Source organism: Macaca nemestrina, chromosome 11 (assembly GCF_043159975.1).
Source record: "Macaca nemestrina isolate mMacNem1 chromosome 11, mMacNem.hap1, whole genome shotgun sequence".
NCBI classification, from domain to species: Eukaryota; Metazoa; Chordata; class Mammalia; order Primates; family Cercopithecidae; genus Macaca; species Macaca nemestrina.
This window is the reverse complement of record NC_092135.1, coordinates 87417181-87440623: the sequence shown is the minus strand read 5'-3', so window position 1 is coordinate 87440623 and position 23443 is coordinate 87417181. Positions and strand designations below refer to the sequence as shown.

Sequence of the window (23443 nt, the reverse complement as noted above, 5' to 3'; positions counted from 1 at the left end):
AGATTTGGGTGGTAAGCAATTAAGACGAGGCTGGTAGCAGTGAAAATACTCTTGAGTAATACTATACCGATGGATACATACGTTGTGTAAATCCACAGAATTACACCAAGACTGCACCCTAATTCAAATTAGACTGGGTGATTATGATGGGTTGAGGTAGGTTCTTTGATTGTAAAAAATGTACCACTCTGGTGCACCAGAGATGTTGATAATGGAGTAGGCTATTGCATTGCATGTGTTGGGGGAGTGGGTATATGGGAAATCTCTGTACTTTCAATTTTCTTGACCTAAAACTATACTAAAAAAAATATTTAAAACAACAAAAGCAGCCCTGAAAAAGGATGTCAATTTTTTTTAAATTTCCACCTTCCATCCCATCACCAGTAAAAGGGGACTCAATATAGTGGATGACTGTGGAGCAATTTATGTGCCATAATGTAAGTAATGTAAAATGCTGCAGTTGATATGTAAAGTCTGCTAGTTCTTCAAAAGGTTAAACATAGTTACCAAATAACCCAGTAATTCCACTTGTAGGTATACTCACAAAAGTGAAAATAAAAAGGAATGAAGTACTGATATATCTACAACATGGATGCTAAGTGAAAGCAGACAGTTACAAAAGATCACATACTGTATGAGTCCATTTACATGAAATGTCCAGAATAGGCAAATTTACAGAGATGGGATGAATAGTTGCATTGTTGGTGAGGTGAGGGAGCTTAAGGGAAATGGCTAGTTTTGGGGTGATGAAAATGTTCTAAAATTGATTGTGGTGATGGTGTGCAACCCTGAATGTATTAAAAATCACTAAATTGTCCTCTTTAAATGCATGACTTGTATGCTTTGTTACATCTCAAATCTCAATGCAGCTTATTTTTAAAAAATGTAGCCGAGGTGGGAGGATCGCTAGAGGTCAAAGAGTTCGAGACTAGCCTGGACAACATAGCAAGACATCTCTACAAAAAATTAAAAAATTAGCCAGGCGTGGTGGTGCCTGTAGTTCCAGCTACTTTAGAGTCTCAGGTGGGAGTTGGGGGCTTGAAAAAAAAAAGTTAAGATTTTATATAGTGATTCAGAAACATTTTAAGTCTGTTTAGGATGCTACAGACTAGGTGGCTTATAAACAGAAACTTAGGTCTCAGTTCTGGAAGCCGGAAAGTCTAACAAAAAGGCACCAGATTTGCTGTTTGGTGAGGCTCCACCTCATCGTTCCGATGGTTTTCTTCTTGCTGTGTCCCCACATATTAGAACGGGCCTAAAGGAGCTCTCCAGAATCTCTTTTACAATGGCATTTATTCTATTCACAAAGGCTCCCGTCTCATGACCTAATCATCTCCTAAAGGCCCCATCTCCAAATACCACATTGAGGATTAGATTCCAACATTTGAATTTTAGGGGGTGCACAAACATTTGGTCTACAGCACAAACTAAAAAGCCATTTGCAGCAATTTTTGTGAACATTCATTGAGATGTGCTCTTACAAACACTTTGTTTTTTGTGCTTTTAAATATAAATTTTACAGAAGTACGTTAGGTAAGTGGAAAACTCAAAATGCTAGGTGGTTAAGATGTAGTAGCGTCACTGCTTTAACATGAAACAGGGGATTTGGATCGTTTTCTACTAGCAACGGGACTTTGGGCCAGATGATCTGAATTCAGAATTTTAGGCAGCCCATGTCACTACATAATACCCTCAGTGAGGTTTGTGGAACACCACATAATCAACTTGTCTCTAAATTTCTCTAAGAGAAATAAATACACTAAGAGGAATAAATCAGGACTAAAGAAACCTCACTCCAGCTCAGGTCATATTTGGCCACCAAATGAATTTCAGTGTTAAACTTAAGACAATTATATCAACAAAGACTTTTAATTTTCAAAACTTTTCGTATCTCCAAACTGCAGCTAAGGGGACATATGCTGTACAGTTCAAGTCTCAGTTCTCCTGTATCACCTGTGAAGAAAATACCTACTTGTTTTATAAGGCTGACGTGTGACTCAAAATAAAAAAATGAGATGATATGGTATACCAATGATCCAGTAACTCTAAAGCATGATGCAAATCCATGTTCATATTATGTTTTTTTTAAAAAGCAAAGCTTAATATTTATTATCTTGTTTTTAGAACAGAAATAACATTAAAATAGATGTTTTTGGAATATCAACATACAATCAGAAACACAAAGTCCAAGAATCCTCCCCATCTCCAAGGCCTAAAGGGCAGCTATCCAGCTGTAGTCTATTTTCCTAAATTTTCTCAGTTCTTTTTCTTCAGATTTTGACAACTGATGTATAATGTCCTCTCCTAAACCTGTGTTATTTGTATCCTGGACCTTTTCGATAAAATCATTTTCTTCGTCTGAATCTTCACTTTCTTTTTCTTCTTCCATATCTACATCTTCAGGAATTTCTTTAGCACTTTAACAATAACAGAATAAAAAAACACTATTAAAAAAAGTTTCTAAACAGTAACTTTCTAATTTGACACCTATGTAGAAATACCATACAAAGTAAATGAAGACTTTTCTTACTAAGTACACTTTAAAAATTATGGGTTATTTATAAAAGAGCAGGTGAATTTACAAAAGTATAATTTTAAATTATGTACCAAACCCTTAGAACACACAAAGATCTTTTTTGAAACTTATTTTCAATATATTTTACTTGACTTAATAATCCTATAGCCTTTAAATCGGTTTTAATTTAGGAAATAAAAGAAATACGTGGAAGAATATTCTAAAAAAGGATAAACACAAACCATCCTGTTTCCCAAAACAGTGCATCTAAACCTGTCTTAAGAACTGCTTTACCTCTTAGTCTCTTTAGACAGCAGCAATGAATTTACAAACATGGAGCACAGGAAAGCAGCAGATGGCAGGACATGGGCTGGAGTGTGAAGAAGCTGGAGTCAAACAGAAAACAGAGTTCCAGTTAAAATGGTTATCCTCCACTGCAGTCTGTTCCTACAGTGTCCTCACGGAGGCCCTTTTATTGTAAATGCCAAGAGTGAAATGTGAAAAAGCTTTCCCCATACAAAAGCCAAACCAAAGAAAAATGCATTTCTACCTTCCTACATTTATGCCAACAACCACCTCTACCCCTACCCCAGATCCAGGCCAAAACAATCCCAGATCACAAGGTTAACTTATTCAGTTTGTTGTTAGTTATTTATTTGGGTATTAAAGTTGTACAGCATACAAATTACAGATTGACTGTGTCAAAACTCCAGCTTCGGGTGCTTTAAGTGCATTTAATCTGTTTCACATGGTTTGCTTTCATAATTACTTACCTCACTAACTGCAGGTATGTTTTCTGTTAAGGGTAGTTGTACCAGCTCATTCTCTAAAGTTTCATTTAATTTTTCATCCTGCAGTTGCCTGTGTTTTCCCAATATGAAATAAAATGGGGTTGTGGGAAGACTTTCTTCTGCTAGCAGCTATAAGGATTTAAGACAAAGGGAAATTATTTCAGAAGAAAGGAAGAACTGCTTTTGACTTAACAGTAAGTACTACAGAATCATAAGTCTGTGAGGAAAGGGATTTTACAAATTATCCAGCTAGTATGATTCTCTCATTTCACTGAGAAAGCAGCTGAGGCCTAGCATTGCACTTATGAGAAGAGCTAACAGTGGACACTTAGATGACAGAATAAAACATGCATTTACCACTAGTTCTTCACCAAATCCCACAAAAATGATAGCAAAAGGGTTTTCGAAGGGCACATACTCACAATGATAGAAAATGAGGGAAAAGGCCTCAACAGTAACATGTTGGAAGCTGGAGAGCAGGCTGAAGGATGGTATTGAGCTCAGTAGAGCTGAGAAAGCACAATTCTAAGCTGGCTGTAGGGAAAGCCAAGCATCCCAGTTCATACTACAGAATCCTGCACATGCTCAGGAGTTGGTAATAATAGTAACTCTGCATGTGGGGTGAAAATGGGACTAGACAAACCAGATGGGCTGGTCAAAAGTCTATTTAGAAAGCACCCAGATTGCTACAGCTCCTCCTGAGCCACAGCAGAGGGCTCTAGGTCTTTAGGCTGGGTATGGGTAGCAGTGGTGGCGGTGGTGGTGGTATCTTCATATCTAGGCAGTTGTACTTCATTAGTGGGTTCTCAGAACACTGGCAGGCAGGTCTAAGTCCTTCAGGCAAGAACGCAGAAGAATTTTATATGGTTAATTTGACCAGCCTAAGTAAAACCTAAAGATACAGCTGACCTTGGAATAACAAGGGTTCGAATAACACGGCTATGTCAAGTTTATTCTATTTCTGCCAGAGCTGAGATGGCAGTATCAACCCCTTTTCTTCCTTAGCCTACTTGATGTGAAGATAAGGATGAAGACCTTTGTGATGATCTATTTCCACTTAATGAATAAACATATTTTTCTTTTCTTTACAGTATTTTTTATTTTTTTTGAGACGGAGTCTAGTTCTGTCACCCAGGCTGGAGTACAGAGGTATGACCTGGGCTCACTGCAACCTCTACCTCCCAGGTTCAAGTGATTCTCCTGCCTCAGCCCCTCGAGTAGGTGGGATTACAGGTGTGCACCACCACGTCAGGCTAATTTTTGTATTTTTAGTAGAGATGGGGTTTTGCCATGTTGGCCAGGCTGGTCTTGAACTCCTGACCTCAAGTGATCCACCTGCCCCGGCCTCACTAAGTGCTGGGATTACAGGCATGAACCACCGTGCCCAGCCTCCTTATGATTTTCTTAACATTTTTTTTCCCTCTAGCTTACTTTGTTGTAAGAATACAGTATATAACACATATAACACAAATAACTGTTATTGGTAAGGCTTCAGATTAAGTTCTGGGAAGTCAAAAGTTATACATAGGTTTTCAATCTCTATGTTGCTCAAGGGTCAATTGTAATGACATTTGAGATTGTCTCAATAAATTAGCTCACATAGTGGAAGCCAGGGGATAAGTTCTGCACAGGCAGAGAACTTCCAAGTGGCTTTTTAACCCACTTTTAAATCCAAAGACAGTCAAGAATCATCAGACTCTGATGAAAACCTCTAGATGAAAGGCAGCAACCAAAACAAACCAAAACCAAACAAAAATGTGATGGAAACAGACCATGAAAAAGAAAAAAAGATGTGATGATAAAGATGAAGAAATCTTCCAGAAAACAAACAAAAAATAGGTAAAACAATAAGAATCATAGAGAACCATTTTAGAAGGTCCAGCACTAAATAATAGGAGTTCTAGAAAATAGAGAAAATACAGGGAAAGAAGTAATTAGCTCCTCCTTAGTTCTCTACTCAAAACCTTCCAAGGGGCCCTATATGTAACTCAGATAAAAAGTCAGAATCTTTTCAAAAAGGCCTACCTAGACTTCCCTGTTTAAAATGATAAGCTGCATCCCATGCATGCCATCTTTTCATCTATCCCCCACCCCACCGTAATTCTTACCACCTTCTCTATTCCATATTTTACTTAATGCATGTTGTTTACTGTCTCGATCTTCTGGTGGACTGTGAATACCACAAATTTATAGGGACTTGACTACTTTTCTCACTACTGTATCCCAAGGGTCTAGAATGGTCCCCGGCATACAGTAAATAACAAAAAAATTATTGAATTAATCCAATGAGTTTCAAAGGAAAATAAACAAGCCAAGTTACAGATGAAGGAACAAGAATAAGAATGGTATTGAACTTCTAGTAATACTGGAAATTAGAAAATAATAGGACAATAATGTCAAAGTTCTGCAAGAATGATTTTCAACCTACAACTCTATAATAATCAAGTGAAAGAGAATAAAAACATTTCCAAACATGCAAGGTCTTCAATTGACCTCCAATGCACTAAAAGAATGCTTCACCAAAATGAGGGAGTGACCAAAGAAAGAGAAAAACTATGCCACTAATAGAGTAGAAGTCAAATAAATCCCCAGATGATGGTGAATATAGATCCTAGGATGACTACTCTGTAGCAGGTTTCCAGAGCAATCAGTCCAGACTGAAGACAGTCAGAAGGCTCTTGGAAATAATCCTTCATGACTTGAAAAAATACCTAAGGTATCTGAAAACACACAGAGAAGACTTATACAACTTGAGCAGAATTTGGGTTGAATTACATGAGAATAGAAAACTAAGCAAATGAAAAAAGAAGGCAATCATTAACTCCAGAGAAAATAAAAACTTGGTCACAAAAGGAAAAACAATCTGCCTATTACTACTACATGGCTTGGCTATGAATTGTGTTAATACAGCTATGACAATGACTACTAAACTAACCTATTTAACATTTACCCATATGGGGAAAATTGGGGGACAAGTAGGGAAAGTGTGTGTTGTGTATATGCAAGCAGTGCTGATGTAAAAAAGGGCTAAAAATTCAGCTTCAATAGATCAGAGTTAACAGATAATACCTAAATCTGAAAAATCTATAATTAGAAATATAAACATTTCTTAGAGATTTCTTAGAGATTCAGAGTTAAAAAAAACTTCAGCTAAAAGATTTGAGAGTGATTGTCTTTGAGGGTAATGGTAGTGGTGATGGAGTTTTTTCTGAAGAGCCTTGTAAAAATATTTGACTCTTTAAATCGGAAGCATGTTACCGATATTATAAATTAAAACAATTTTAAAAGAGCACTAAAACTTTCAAGAGAGACATATCAGTTTATAAGTATATGACTTCTAATTCCATTTTAGGGTCAAGTGAAATATTTTTCTCATAGTTGACTTCTAAAAGGTAATTGTATCCTTTCAGGTAGGCAATGCATCCTGCTATGAATGGCTAAAACATACCTGTTTGCTTGTTGGTGTGAGTTTTTCTTCTGGAGACTTTGTACTGAATGTCAATAAACTCTGAAAAGAGAGATCAATTAACGATGCAAAAGACAAACTGTAGAGTGCAAATCTAAACAAGGTGTTACAGGGTGTTAAAAAATGGGAAGGTCAAATTTTTCATTTTGATATATATATTTGACAATAGAAAAGGAATAAAAGATTTAAACCTATTTAATAACCACTATGAGAGTTACAAGATTATGTCTGAGAGATACTTAAGAAATGGAAATGAATAAAAAATAACTGACAGACCAAACTCAAGCCACCATTTTAAAAACTGCAAATCAAACACTAAAATAAAAAAAAAAAAAAACATTTACGCAATTTGAAGTATTTTAGTTGTCTTCTGCTTCTTTGCTGTCACAGAGTTAATGCAAGCAATACCTAAGGAACCTCAAAGGTGTGGGGTAAAATGATAATACATTTACATTAATAATACTGCTGTACTGGGCATATTAGACCTAATTTTTGGGGAAATAATCCTTTAATGAAGTTATTTCACCTAGAACAAACTCACACCAACAGTCATGGGCTATTAGTCTAAAATTCCATGTACAAAGCGATTGCCTTTTTTGAGGGGGGCAGTTACCTGTGATTTTGTTAGGAAGTAAAACTGGGATCTATTTAGCCACTGGTAAGCTTCTGAGGTGAAAGATTCAGGGACATCTCGTGGAACAAACACTCCCCACTGGACTTCCTCTCTGGAGATACCCTTTTGAATATACAATGGCCTTGGCTCACTAGGTTTAAATACAAACACTAGAGGAAAAAAACAAAGAGACAATAACATTTTGCCTGAAAAGGTTAGTTCTAGCCTTAGACTGGCAGATCACACTAATCCTGGGACTCACCCCATTGAGTAACTGGCCCAAGTCATGACTGTTTTAGGCTGATTCAAGAGGTATCTACTATGTGCCTACTATGGGCCAGGCAGGTTAGGAATGAGGGCTATGAGGATGAAAAAGAGAAAGAAGAATTCCTGCTCCAGAGGCCAGGGCCTACTGCAGAAGACAGAAACCACAGTAGTATTTTGTCTGTAAGTACTAGAAATGAGATATGTAGAAACTGCTTCAAGAACACAGAGGATGACCAATTAAAGCTTCTCAGGGGCAGTTGGGAATGTGTCAAAGTGGTGAAATCTCCTGAATTTTAAAGACTGAGTAACTGGCTTGTGGAAAAATAAGAAACGTATTGGAGCTCTCCTAGAACTAAGTATGGACTTACACAATGACAAAGTGTTAGGGCAAGGAAGGGCCGTGCCTCAAGCAAAATGGCTTCCAATTAACATCTGATTTGAAGGCAAGTTTGACTCAAATTATATTAAGAAGAAAACTTAGGTCATAGATATTCTCTTACTACAAAGTGTGGTTTGTACTTACAGTCTGAACCCACTGAAGACTGAGAGATTGCTGCAATATTCTCTGAATTAGGATCAGGTTCCATAACTCTAACATTTAATTTTGCATTCCACTCCACTGAGGGGGAAAAAAAAAAGGTGATTCACTTCTGAGGAAAGATTTACCAAAAGCTTTAAAAAACTTCTATTATTCTTAGGAAGAAGAATCTTATGCTTCCAACTAACACACATGGAGACACACTGAAACGATCTGTGGAAGGCTGCACTAAAGTGAGAGGCCGAAAGAAAAACACACTGGAACTTTAGCGCTCCTTGTACAAACTATGAAAAGATTATTATTTCATTGAAATTTATGTCTAGTGCTTTTCTGATGCTGCTAAATGTGGATAGTATGTTAACCAGAGTTAACTGTAAAGAATACTGAAAAAAGTTATCACACACATTCATTTAATAAGCAACTACTATGCCTTCCAAACATACACTCAAATGGGTAAAATGTTCACATTTGTTAGGACTGTGATAGATTACATTTGAATTTAAGTTGTCGGGGTAATGCAGATTAGTAAGCATTAAAAATGAGCAGAAAATTATTCAAATTGTTATGAGGATGGGGATGTAGAGGGCATCAGAAAGTCACACACACTAAAAACAGTAGAAAAAGGTAAGGATAATGGAAGACGACTTACCAACAATTAAGCAGTTAATAAATAATGTCTATTACAGGCTCAGTATTCCAAATTTTGGTGGTATAATATGTCATGTAAAAAACTGACTATTCCAAGTACAGACCTGATGATATGATCCCTAAGTCCTAAAATGCCAAAGTTTAATGTCAACTCCCTATGCGCTTTGCTAGATCACTTTAGAGTAAAAAAAATCTTACATGCACAACTCAGCAGATTCCAACAGCAAAGAATGCCATTTTCAGTAGCACCAAGTAGATACTTTGAACATGTCAATCTCCCAAAGCAAAGGTGCCTAGATTAAAACCACAAGGAAGTTAGCAACAGTCAGTTCTATCAAATTCAGTTACAAAGAACTGCAGGCTTCCAGCGGCTGTATTAGTTCTATGTGATGCAGATTTTAATATAGACACATATGTTTTTGTTTATAATTATCCTGAAGAAAAAAGTGTCTAAGGAGTACAAAAGGAAGGGTTTAACTATTTCTTTAGGAAAATAGATCGGATGACCAATTCTTTAACACACTGTGCAGTATACCAATGAACATGTAACAGAGAAAATGTACATCAAATGTACAAAGTCATCTGACAAAAATCCTGTTTTATTTACTGAGAAGAAGAAAACTTGCAATTTCAATTCTGAAGAAAGTTTTACAAAGTAAATTCAGAATCAGACTTGCTGGCAATTAGAGACGATCTCAGTAGGCATCTGATTCCGTTCTCAGGACCAACTACCTGAAAATGCTTCTGCTACTTTCCCCTGCGCCTCTCAGAAACGATGAGGTTGGCACATAACATGGTTTTTACGGGAATACACCGAAAATAAGAAGGTTTGGATCCCCTGAGGCTTATGTATGGCTTCTGTTATCATTCAGCACATCCATGAAAGTATTCCAAAGAAAAAATATGTAGGCCAAGAGTTAAATGTTAACCTGAATTTCAGAAATGTTGGCACACTTTGTGAACTCAGAATTTTTGGCTTTCCAGCATTTTTGGCTTTTCAGCTTGCCCCACTGACCTTCAGGCTACTTTGGAGAGGGCATAAATGACTACTGAAGTTTTAAGACTTGCTTAAACAAGTTAAAAAATAGCACTACATACTTCCCAAATGATTTACCTACCTTATTTTCCCAGCTCGTTGGCAAAATGTACATTTAAGTTCCCATGTTATGGAATCCCATATTGTGACTATTTCCTCAAAACTAACGGCTAGTAAAGAACCATCTTCGGAGAAACAACAGTTAGTTGCTTGATATTTGTGATAACTACCAACAAAGTCACAGGTCCAGCCAACAGCTTTTTCTGTGGAAATATAAGCCATAATGTTCAGAAATTGTGTAAATGCTAGAGAATGCTACAGTAGTTCCCCCTAGTCTCCCGTTATCTGAGGGTTCACTTTCTGTGGTTTCAGTTCCCGGGGGTCAACTGAGGTCTGAAAATAGCTGAGTACAGTACAAAAAGATATTCTGAAAGACAGAGAAAGGCAGAGACAGAGCACACACATATTCACTTAACTTTTATTATAGTATATTATTGTAATCATTCTATTATTAGTTATTAACCTCTTACTGTGCCTAACTTATAAATTAAACTAATTTATTCCTATATGTATGTATAGGAAAAACAGTATATATAGGGTTCGGTACTATCTGCAGTTTCAGGCATCAGCTGGGGCGGTGGCGCGGCGGGGGGGCTCTTGGAATGTATCCCCCACTGTTAAAGAAAGACTGCTAAACAAGGAACATTATAAGCAGTAGGGATTAAGAAACAAAGAAACAAAGATATACACACAAATAAAAAATAAAATAAAAAAGAAACAAAGACACAAAACAAAAAAACCTGTTCCCCACAACTTCTTTAAGTCAGAATTGCTACAAAATCTGACTGTTTTGAAATTTATGCCCTCCCCTGGAGACCTTGACCTCCCTCTAGTGGAGGAGTGAAAGGACTCTTGGTAAAAGCCCCTTTTACTTTACCCTAAAAAACCAGAATAATCAGCACACGATTAATCAAGAATGCCATTTAAAAAGAACAGATTTGAGGAAAAAGGCATGTAAAATGTAATCTCTTAAATCTATTAAAATTAAGCAATATCCTGTAGAATTCAATAAAGCAGAAAATGTCCTCCCAGGATGGATACAAGTCATGAGAAAAAGAAATTAATTCCTAAAATTGTGCACACTTTAAACATAACATATTTAATTCACGTACTGTATATATCAGAGTCATCTGTTAATATCCACACTTTGAAGTAACCATCTTTGCTAGCTGTAACCAAGGTGGGCTGTTCAGATTTTTCTGCATTGCAGAAACAGAGGGCTGTAATGCAGTCTTCGTGTGGCATGTTAATCTTAGTGTTAAGGATAAACCTAGCGGGAAGGAAACCACAAATTTATTCTTGCATGAGGACAAAGTGATGTATAGAAGAATTTCTGACATGCTGTACATTTTACAATAGCATCTTGAACAACAGGCAACTGATAATCACCTAGAATGACAAACAATTGAGTGCTCTACCTTTAATGGCCACAGGATGCAAAGAGTTCTAATATATCACCTTTGCCCTTTTGTAACTTTAGAGAACATTATGTGTACTAGTCAACCCACCGGTACAAAATGAGGATAAAACAGGTCACCAATCACTGGTACTCAAAAGCCTACTGTATCAAACTCTGCAGGAACTTGTATAGAACCCAGATTCCTGCCTACTTTTGAAAATAAAAAATGGAATGGCTGTGAAACACCCCACTTGGGCCAAGGAAAAACAGACAGGAAACTACTTAGTCAAACTGGCTGGTCATTATTTACTATTTTTAGTCACCTAAATGACCTGTTAAAGCTTGTTTCGAGCTTAGAGGGCAATGCTATGAATTAAAGATAACTAGGACTGTGTTCTTAAAAGAACATCAAGGCGGCATAGGGTTGTGATTTTAAAAGAGCACAAGTTATAAAAACAGTGACTAGGGACAACCACTTAATCTCTCTGGGCCTATTTCTTCACCTATAAAATATAGACAACAGGCTTATCTTACAGTGTTCTTTTGAAGAGTAAGACAATGGGTACAAAGCTCTAAGCCAAGTTCTTGGCACACAGCAAAGATTTGATAAATGGTTATTATAGCTAGAGTACGAGAGTGGATTCCTTATCTAATCACAACATCCACGCTGCACTATACTACGCTACACTTCTACCTATACTCCCTCTTTTCCAAAGGCAGTATGCTGTTTATGGAAGTGCAAGGGAACATTTGGATTCTAATCCTGGATTTGTCTAGAATTTGGTATTATGCCCTTGAGGAGGTGTCACTTTTCCATGTGTCTTTATTCATTATGAGATGACATTATGATTTAGAGGACACCAATGCTTTCTCAGAGCAAAATGCTTAAAGGTTTTATTAGAATAACACCTCTCCGTATCTCTAAATCTAAACCTTGTCAAGATGAAACATCTTAAAGACAACTGAAACCGTAAAATGGGAAGTGAAATATTTTATACTTTGAAATTAAGTGGCTACACAGATCGTATTACCCTTGTGTTTTCTTATTATACATCCACAGTTTCATTTGCAATTCAAGCTCAGTTTCCTTTTCTTGCCGCTGTTCCACTGTTGCAAGCCAGTTACCAAAGCAGCCAAATGCAGCCTTTGTTAGTTCAATTTGGATCAGACCATAATCATTAATATATTCTTGCTGTATAATATCTAACTGATGAGTAAAAAAAAAAACAAAAAAACCAAAATGTTTATTAACATAAATACACAAACATTACAGCATTCAAGGAATGATAATTAACTACATCCAAGACAACTTCTATAATCTATAGTAATAGATTTTTAAATAACGGTAAACATGAACTAATTGTTACTGTGGACACTAGAATTGTCATTAAAAAAGGGAACACATTATATAGTATCAATTTGGTGGTAATTATTCTTCAATGACCTTGAATATTAGCGATTACTAACACCCACTATATGATACAAGAGAACCGTTAATTTATAGTAGTGCTTTTCTTTTGTTTCTAAGAACATACAGCTTTACATCATCTCAAGGCTAGATTCTCCATCACTAGAAATAAGCAGAACAGAAATAAACCTACAATCTTTAAGAAATGAAAAAGATAGCCAATTTAAGTAGGCAGCATTTATTTATGGTTGTTTTACAAAATCCCATTTCCTTGCCTATACTAAGTAAATAAAATGCCTACTATTAAGTGTACTAAATGCCTACAATTTACAGGTATTATACTTGAGATAAGCATAAAAAGATTAATACGCTTCCTTTTTTTTCGGGGTCTAAAGGCCATGGTGAGAGAGCTAGTGTCACAGTTGCTATGACAGAGATCTATAAAGAGTGCCGTGGGGCACAAGAAAAGTGGAACATCTGGATTGGACTTATCAGGATTGTAAGAAGTGTTCCTCTTTAATCAACACTGAACATTTTATCTTCCATATGTGAATATGACAGTGTTTCACTACGAAGCAGATACAAATTTGTATTGTCAATCTACCTATTTTTGTTTCTTTATCCTTGTGACTCAAAGGCACAGATGTATGGGACAGCTAATAGGAAGGCATTCTGAAACAAAAGATAGAGAGAGCAAGTGCAGGAGTGCCAACTGGCTTACATTTAATCTGCAACTGTGGCCTCAACGGAATTATGCTCTGAACAACGGAACTAAGTAACCATGAATAATACTATGTTCAAGTAAATATCTGCACAGGATCTTGTTTTAAAGGCTACTAAACAAACTGCTTGACTCCAGTGGTATTGTAAAGAGCTTTCATTAATTTCAAGGCTAATGAATCAAAATCTTACATTGTATAACTGCTTATCACTCTGGAGAGAATAAAACTGCAAGTGGCCAGGCTTTCCATTCAAAACCAAAGCTTTAGTTCTTGGATCAATCATCAAACCAGTGAAGATACTCCTATCTGCAGAAGTAGTGACAAATAACAGGTGAAATCAGAGAAATATGCACTCTTTAAAATGTTCATGATTCCAAATCCACTGAGTTCTGCAATACCTTTCACTAGGCCTTGAATTACTGCGGATGCCTCAAGGTTTCGGTGAATAATTATTATCTCTGTGGGTAGAAAAAAATAGGTATTTAAATATCAATAGGTTAGAGAAAGCTTGTCCAACCTGTGGCTCAGGGTGGCTTTTTATGCAGCCCAACACAAATTCATAAACTTTCTGGAAACATTATATTATTATTGTTTTTAGCTCATCAGCTATCATTAGTGTTAGTATATTTTATGTCTGGCCCAAGACAATTCTTCTTTCAACGTGGCTCAGGGAAGCCAAAAGATTGGACACCCCTGGGTTAGAGCTTCAAGGTGGAGTCATCTGAGTTTATATCATTCTGAAATATACCAGAATACAAAACAACCCAGTAAGTTCAATGAACTCAGAGTACTACTAGAAAATCAGGAATATATTTTGTGATTTAGTGGAAAATCTAGGGGTGGGGATAGGGGTTTTCTGTTGGAGTCTTTAAGTTTTTTATCAGTTGTACCTATTAACACATTTTAAGTGTTAATGCAAAATCTATAAAGAATATATCTAATAAAGATAGTTTAACTCTTTCATGCCACTAAATGAACTGTTCACAGTTATGTTCTTTTTTGAAAGACAAGGAAGTGGATTTACAAAGACACCATAGTCTAGGCTGAGCAGTCACTGGTTGAACAAAGTTTTGGAGAAATACAAGACCACCTCTATTTCTATCAAATCTACAGGACTCATGCCCCGAGGTAACAGCTGTATCAAGAGAATCTTGCAGTATTCTTTTGAAAATGCCACGTTTATGAAAGCACCAATGCCCCCTTCCAAACCTTCCCTTTACTTCCCCACGTCATCCCACACTAAGACTTTGAAAATGTAAGTGGCACATCAATAACCAAATATACTTAGCCTCCACTTGATAAAAATAATTCTCAAAAACGTTGAATTCTGGTGGTGCCTGGGGGTAGAGGGGGGTGGATAAGAGAGGAGTAATGCAAGGAAAAGAAGGCTTATTAAATCTCATATGCTACTCTTAGTTTTATGTCTCTTTATTCTCTGTTCCCTACAGATGCTAGCTAATTTATGGTGTTTATATATTTCCTCACAATAAAAGTTTAGACTTACTATTATCAGAGTGAGAAGTGCAGAATAAATCTCCTGCAGGCGAGACTGAGATATGTTCAATAGTAGCTCCTAAACGTGGGAGAAACTCCTTATTCTTCTCTGTTGCATCGCGCCACTCTACAAGTACGGATTCACGACCGCCACTCAGCAGGCTGGTGCCTTCATATCCATTCAAAGAAATTAAAAGGACGGTGTTTTGGGGAAAAAAGAGAAAGAAAAATATAATTAACACTTTATTTTTTCCTACCGTACTAGAGAAATAAACTCATTTAAAGCTACAAAAAGTGTCTTCATATGTTTTAATATACTCTGAAGACAAATGATCACTGGTTCAGGAATTTTTTTTCCAGTGATATCTGATTAGTTTGTTGCTGACCAACTCTTCTGTCGACAACTAGAAAAGCTGGACAAACAAACATCTTTTAGGACAAGACAGCTTTACTGATAAATTTTTCGAAACACTTAAGAAATAAACCAATTTTATACTCTTACATGTAACCAAAAGAGGACACTTCCTACTTTGCTTCACAAGATCCTAATAATACTATACCAAAAATATTATATATATAAAAAAAAATACAAGCCAACTTCATGACAGATGAAAACTCTCAAGTAAAATACTATACCAACGATATATTAAATGGATATCATGTCATCACAGAGTTTACTGCAAGAGTGAGATTACTTAACAGCTGAAAAATAAATTAATGTAACCCCACTTACAGAACAAAAGGAAAAAATCATGATTATTTGAATAGATGCAGAAAAAGCAAATGACAGAATTCTATACCCATTCATGATAACACCTCTCAGAAACTCAGGAATGGATGGGACCCTTTGAATCTCATCAAGAATACCTGGATAACATCTATAGAGAACACCACACTAAAAGTTAAACTATCGAAAACTTTCCCTTTGTGATTAAGAATACTATTACCATTTTGATTCAATGTTAACTGGATGTCTAGTGCACTGAAATGAAACTGGAAAGGCTTAAGGATTGGAAAGAAGGAAATAATCACTTCCATGTTCACAGACAGCATGACCACATCAAGGCACAGCCAAAATAGTTTACAGATAAACTTACAAAATAAGTAAATTTAGCTGATTATAAGAGAAATATACAACAATCATTTTTATTTTTCAATACTAGCAAGTCAATTAGAATATAGAGTAAAAAATACTATCAAAAGACCATCAAATGTCTAGTGAAAAATATATGTGAGAACCCTACAGAAAAAAAATCCTAACTCACGGAGATAAAGACCTAAAAAGTGGAAAAGTATTTATTATGATTACAAATTAAAATACTCAATACTATAAAAACATCAATTCTCCTCAAACTGATCAATAGCTGTATTGTCAACACGGTAGCCACCAGTCAAATGTGGCCACCTAAATCTAATGGTTTGAAAACAAACAAAAACCTGCAAGAGACTGTCTTAATGACTACATGGATAGATAGGACACTGTTTCAGACTGTTTTCTCAGAAGTATTCCATCAAATAACCATTTTTCATTCTTTCATGAATCTAAAATGACTGGTTTTAAAGATCACTGGTTGATAACGGGGTTTTTATCAAATTTTCTAAAGCTGCAGGCTGATAAAATCTAGCTAAACTGAAGACTAAAGGTATGTAGTTGTGATGTATACAAACAAAATTAAGAAGTTGAATCTGATATATACACATATGATACATTGTGCATACAGTTCATATATGCCTTAAGTTATAAAGTTTTCCACAACAACTAAAATCTGTGTTTCTTTTACATTTACACAGCTATTTTTTTCTTTTTCTATTAACTCATACCTCCACAGTCAGTAAGGACATTTCATTGAAAACTACATACTGTAACCATTATTTCTCATTTTAAAATATTCATGCTACTTGAAATATAACATCAAGAATTCAAATCGCGGCTGGGCACGGTAGCTCACGTCTGCAATCCCAGCACTTCAGGAGGCAGAGGCAGGGGGATCATCTGAGGTCAGGAGTTTGAGACCAGCCTGGCAACATGGTGAAACCCTGTCTCTACAAAAATACAAATAATTAGCTGGGCGTAGTGGTGCGTGTCTGTAGTCCAGCTACTTAGGGGGCTGAGGTGGGAGGACCGCTTGAGCCTCGGAAGTCGAGGTTGCAGTGAGCCAAGATGGTGCCACTGCACTCCAGCTTGGGTGACAAAATGAGACCTTGTCTTAAAAGAAAACAAAAACAAAAACAAAAAACAGACCCTGCCTGGAACATATACAGACGTGTACATAAGGATACCAAGCACTCACTAGTATTTTCAGGGTGTGGAGTGGGAAGGAGGGTAGAGAATACAAATAAGCAGCCTACATTGTCTCCATACACTAGTCATTACTCCCCAAACCATAATCGGGTTGAAGGTGCCTCTCATTTTCTGGGGCTTCTGGGCATTAAACCTAAGTAAGCCTCTAAGGATCCCACAGCATATGGTACCATCTAAGACTTGTCCTTTCAGTCTCCAGGAAGACCTGCAGAAAGAAAAATCACTTTTCCTGGTTTCTCATTTTTTAAATTATTATTAAAGTTCTAGGGTACATGTGCACAACGTGCAGGTTTGTTACATATGTACAAATGTGCCATGTTGGTGTGCTGCACCCATTAACTCGTCATTTACATTAGGTATTTCTCCTAATGCTATCCCTCCCCCCTCCTCCCACGCCACGACAGGCCCCGGTGTGTGATGTTCTCCATCCTGTGACCAAGTATTCTCATTGTTCAATTCCCACCTATGAGTGAGAACATGGGGTGTTTGGTTTTCTGTCCTTGCGATAGTTTCCTCAGAATGATGGTTTCCAGCTTCATCCATGTCCATGCAAAGGACACGAACTCATCCTTTTTTATGGCTGCATAGTATTCCATGGTGTATATGTGCCACATTTTCTTAATCTAGTCTGTCATTGATGGGCATTTGGGTTGGTTCCAAGTCTTTGCTATTGTGAACAGTGCTGCAATACACATACGTGTGCATGTGTCTTTATAGTAGCATGATTTATACTCCTTTGGGTAGATACTCAGTAATGGAATGGCTAGGTCAAATGGTATTTCTAGTTCTAGATCCTTGAGGAATCACCACATTGTCTTCCACAATGGTTGAACTAGTTTATAGTCCCACCAACAGTGTAAAAGTGTTCCTATTTCTCCACATCCTCTCCAGCACCTATTGTTTCCTGACTTTTTAATGATCGCCATTCTAACTTGTGTGAGATGGTATCTTATTATGGTTTTGATCTGCATTTCTCTGATGGCCAGTGATGCTGAGCATTTTTTCATGTGTCTGTTGGCTGCATAAATGTCTTCTTTTGAGAAGTGTCTGTTCATACCCTTCGCCTACTTTTTGATGGGGTTGATTTTTTTCTTGTAAATTTGTTTGAGTTCTTTGTAGGTTCTGGATATTAGCCCTTTGTCAGATGAGTAGATTGCAAAAATTTTCTCCCATTCTGTAGGTTGCCTGTTAACTCTGATGGTAGTTTCTTTTGCTGTGCAGAAGCTCTTTAGTTTAATTAGATCCCATTTGTCAATTCTGGCATTTGTTGTTATTGCTTTTGGTATTTTAGACATGAAGTCCTTGCCCATGCCTATGTCCTGAATGGTATTGCCTGGTTTTCTTCTAGGGTCTTTATGGTTTTAGGTCTAACATTTAAGTCTTTAATCCATCTTGAATTAATTTTTGTATAAGATGTTAGGAAGGGATCCAGTTTCAGCTTTCTACATATGGCTAGCCAGTTTTTCCAGCACCATTTATTAAATAGGGAATCCTTTCCCCATTTCTTGTTTCTGTCAGGTTTGTCAAAGATCAGATGGCTGTAGATGTGTGGTGGTATTTCTGAGGGTCCTGTTCTGTTCCATTGGTCTATATCTGTTTTGGTACCAGTACCATGCTGTTTTGGTTATTGTAGCCTTGTAGTATAGTTTGAAGTCAGGTAGCGTGATGCTTCCAGTTTTGTTCTTTTTGCTTGTCTTGGCAGTGCGGGCTCTTTTTTGGTTCCATATGCACTTTAAAGTAGTTTTTTCCAATTCTGTGAAGAAAGTCATTGGTAGCTTGATGGGGATGGCATTGAATCTATAAATTACCTTGGGCAGTATGGCCATTTTCACGATATTGATCCTTTCTATCCATGAGCATGGAATGTTCTTCCATTTGTTTGTGTCCTCTTTTATTTTGTTGAGCAGTGGTTTGCAGTTCTCCTTGAAGAGGTCCTTCACATCCCTTGTAAGTTGGATTCCTAGGTATTTTACTCTCTTTGAAGCAATTGTGAATGGGAGTTCACTCATGATTTGGCTTTCTGTTTGTCTGTTATTGGTGTATAGGAATGCTTGTGATTTTTGCACAGATTTTATACCCTGAGACTTTGCTGAAGTTGCTTATCAGCTTAAGGAGATTTTGGGCTGAGACGACAGGGTTTTCTAAATATACAATCATGTTATCTGCAAACAGGGACAATTTGACTTCCTCTTTTCCTAACTGAATACCCTTTCTTTCTCCTGCCTGATTGCCCTGGCCAGAACTTCCAACACTATGTTGAATAGGAGTGGTGAGACAGGGCATCCCCGTCTTGTGCCAGTTTTCAAAGGGAATGCTTCCAGTTTTTGCCCATTCAGTTTATTGGCTGTGGGTCTGTCATAAATAGCTCTTATTATTTTGAGATACATCCCATCAATACCTAATTTATTGAGAGTTTTTAGCATGAAGGGCTGCTGAATTTGGTCGAAGGACTTTTCTGCATCTATTGAGATAATCGTGTGGTTTTTGTCTTTGGTTCTGTTTATGTGATGGATTACGTTTATTGATTTGTGTATGTTGAACCAGCCTGGCTTCTCATTTTTAGGCACACAATCTTCTCTAGTATGTAGTAACTTTCTTTTTTTTTTTTTTTTTTGAGACGGAGTCTCACTCTGTCGCCCAGGCTGGAGTGCAGTGGCTGGATCTCAGCTCACTGCAAGCTCCGCCTCCCGGGTTTCCGCCATTCTCCTGCCTCAGCCTCCCGAGTAGCTGGGACTATAGGCGCCCGCCACCTCGCCCGGCTAGTTTTTTGTATTTTTTTTTAGTAGAGACGGGGTTTCACCATGTTAGCCAGGATGGTCTTGATCTCCTGACCTCATGATCCGCCCGTCTCGGCCTCCCAAAGTGCTGGGATTACAGGCTTGAGGCACCGCGCCCGGCCTGTAGTAACTTTCTTACAGGACCAGTCACAATAAACTGACATAACTTTCACCACATGGGTGTGAGGACGCTAAAAGTAAACAAAAACAAGATGTACTTCTCTGTATTTCTATTGAAGACCACCTTACTTTAAAGGTATTTTTACTCTCTATAGCTACACTACACAAAGCTGCGACAGAAGTCATGCAACTTAAATGAAATAATGATGGAGATTAATTTAAAATAGTTAATGTCAAATAAGGCCATGTAACAGTTAAAAACAAGAGCTTTAAAATCAGAACCAGGTCTAAATCCCACCTACTCGCCATGTCATGTTAGGCTAATTATCAAATCCAAATCCTACTTCCTTTATCTGTAAAATGAGTACAATGCCGCTCATTTCCTAGGGTCAATGATTAAATCAGATAATGGATGTAAAGTGTTAGAATAGTTACTTGCACCTGATAAGCTACAGTTATGGAGGACACACAGTTATGTAGACAGACATACCTTCAAAACGTCATATAATTTAAATAGGTTATTTATGTCAACAACAGAGATTTTTATCACAAATGTACACTTTAGAGCTTTGAAGGGCTTCAAAACCCTCAGTACATTGTGCTGAGCAAAGCCTCAAATACAGGGGTAATACACAAGTGTTTGGAATTCATTTGGCCTATGCACTTTTAAATCTTCCAAACTAAACATACAGTGAATTAAAACACTTGATTCATATACTTCATTTTAATAATTAAACCTGCACTTACCTGTCACTGAAAATGCCAAATCCATAACCATATCATGGTGCCAATGTAAACATGTGTATGTATATTTCTTATCATCATAAAAATTCCTCCTATTGGAGAAAAACAAAACTCTTATTTTGACCATAGGTTTAAGTTAGGAAAATAATGGCATGCCAAATATAATAAACATAATATATAACCAAACATAATAAATCATAATATGAAGCCTTCTGGTCTTAGTGTGCACACGTTCTATTTCTAACCAGAGTGACTGACTTCCATAAATAATAAGCCATCTGTGGTACCCTCCTAGATATTCACTATTGTCAGTCTTTCCTTTTAGGATAAAGGCAAACAAAAAAAGTTTTCTTCCATAAATGATTATAGGCAACAATAAATTTTTCACTTGCTTTATAAGCCCAAGGCTAGAAATCCTGAAACAGTAAGTCTGAAATGAAAAGCACACAAAAAAGGAAAGGGAGGCTGTTTCCTTGGACTCAGAGATAGCCCTGTTCTACAGGGCTAACATAAAATAGTACATAAATGATCGCCATGCTCTTCATAAGTAAACTGACCAAAGACGAATTTTGCCATCCATGTGACCAGATGCGATGCAGTCTTCTGTTGGGTGACATGCTACACATGTAAAATTGTTCTTAGCATGCTTCTTATTTCTTGATGATGATAAAGTAAACCTAGGAAAAAAAAACAAATTCCCTTAATTATTAAAGTCTCTTGGTGAGTGGTGATGTAGTTAAGTAAAGCAGAGTTCCCAGCAATAGCAACCGAAATTGTAGAGCTCTGAATTCAATAAATATAACTGCAGGATTTTTTTTAAAAAGAAAATTTTGATCAAGAATCAAGCATGCTGTTTTGTAAATGTACATTAATATACAATATAAATTCATGTAACTAATATTCTACCATAATAATTTATCTATGGAAGCCACTGACATTTAAGTAAAGATTTTAGTGATTTTTTTTCGCCTAGGCAAAGCTTGTTCAAATTTCTCACTGAACCTACATTTTAGCATGAGGCATAATCAAACCTGAGACATTAGATCTGAGACAATGGCTAATGCATCTGAAAGGACAAATAAAAAGGGATCAATCTACTTGTTATAATATCTAGCCTATTTCTTATTCTTTGGCTGAATACTTGTCAATCTTCAGGCTCTGAAGAAGTCAGGATCCTTATTATACTAAGAAGAAAGCAATCAGCCAGGCATGGTGGCTCACACCTGTAATCGCAGCACTTTGGGAGGCTAAGGCGGGTGGATCACCTGAGGTCAGGAATTCAAGACCAGCCTGACCAATATGGTGAAACCCGTCTCTACTAAAAATACAAAAATTTGCCTGGCCTGGTGGCAGACGCCTGAAGTACTAGCTACTCAGGAGGCTGTGACAGGATAATCACTTGAACCCAGGAGGCGGAGGTTGCAGTGAGCCAAGATCATGCCACTGCACCAGCCTGGGCGACAGAGCAAGACTCCATCTCAAAAAAATAAAAAAATTTAAAAAAAGAAAGCAATCTTGGCAAGGTAAAAGGGAAGAGGTAGTTATTACTTTCAAATAGTAACTACTCAATACTTAGCACTAGCTGCTCTAAATATGTCACCTTATTCATCATTACAACTCTGTTAGGTAGATATCTCCATTTCAAATATGTTTTAAATTGAGGTGCATTGGGGATCAAATAGACTAAATCCGATCCAATTAAAATTTACATATCCCAAAGCCTATATTCAGTCCTACATTCATAAAATGGCAATGAGAATCATGTGGTGAAACTCTGTCAAACTACATCCAACTCTGACTCCAAGAATGCAGACTAGAGTTTAGGTGTATAGGGCTTTTGGCTAGAAAAAGCTTCCTAGGTTTTCGTGACAGTATGGTTAAAAACGATACCTCTATACTTCACAGTCTTACACTCTCTTGTAATATAAAAGTAGGAATAGCTCTGGATTATAGGTACAAGGAAGAAATTATAATGAACCCTTGAGGAAATAAAATAAAGCTAATAAAAAATAATTCTTACCTTGATGTTGTTTTCTTTTTGAAAAAATAAACAGACAAGTAAAATTCCCGTACTGCAGCAACATATACTCCCTGGTATTTCAAAAAGAAGATAAACATTCATAAAAATAGTCAACGCTTTTTTTTTTTTTTTTTTTTTTTGAGACAAAGTCTCGCTCTTATCCGCCAGGCTAGAGTGCAATGGCGCAATCTCGGCTCACTGCAACCTCCGCCTCCCGAGTTCAAGTGATTCTCCTGCCTCAGCCTCCTGAGTAGCTGGGATTATAGGTGCCTACTGCCACGCCTGGCTAATTTTTGTATTTTTAGTACAGACCGGGTTTCACCATGTTGGCCAGGCTGATCTCGAACTCCTGACCTCAGGTGATCCACTCGCCTCAGCCTCCCAAAGTGCTGGGATTACAGGCATGAGTCACCACGCCAGCCTAACACTCTTTAAAAAGAAACATTCCCCCACGAAAGTTAACTGTAACTTTGTTCAGCTGATAAGGGTATATTAATATGATATCTTCTACTTTGGCTGTAGA

At 37.0% G+C, this 23443-nt stretch overlaps 1 protein-coding gene across 1 annotated transcript in view; it reads right to left on the bottom strand.

Moving 5' to 3' along the window:
• Window positions 1–2074: 2074 nt before the first annotated feature.
• LOC105468234 (WD repeat domain 75) overlaps window positions 2075–23443 on the bottom strand; it is a 36828-nt gene continuing 15459 nt past the window's right edge. The window contains exons 6-21 of the mRNA XM_011718335.3: window positions 22921–22991; window positions 21458–21577; window positions 20904–20992; window positions 14968–15126; window positions 13862–13921; window positions 13654–13769; window positions 12365–12540; window positions 11047–11204; window positions 9957–10137; window positions 9037–9131; window positions 8176–8271; window positions 7386–7555; window positions 6755–6814; window positions 3289–3435; window positions 2810–2901; window positions 2075–2417 (exon numbers count right to left, since the gene is read on the bottom strand). Of these exons, the coding sequence (XP_011716637.2) occupies window positions 2213–2417; window positions 2810–2901; window positions 3289–3435; window positions 6755–6814; window positions 7386–7555; window positions 8176–8271; window positions 9037–9131; window positions 9957–10137; window positions 11047–11204; window positions 12365–12540; window positions 13654–13769; window positions 13862–13921; window positions 14968–15126; window positions 20904–20992; window positions 21458–21577; window positions 22921–22991 (1995 nt within the window). The 3' untranslated portion in view covers window positions 2075–2212. The remainder of the gene's footprint in view (window positions 2418–2809; window positions 2902–3288; window positions 3436–6754; window positions 6815–7385; window positions 7556–8175; window positions 8272–9036; window positions 9132–9956; window positions 10138–11046; window positions 11205–12364; window positions 12541–13653; window positions 13770–13861; window positions 13922–14967; window positions 15127–20903; window positions 20993–21457; window positions 21578–22920; window positions 22992–23443) is intronic.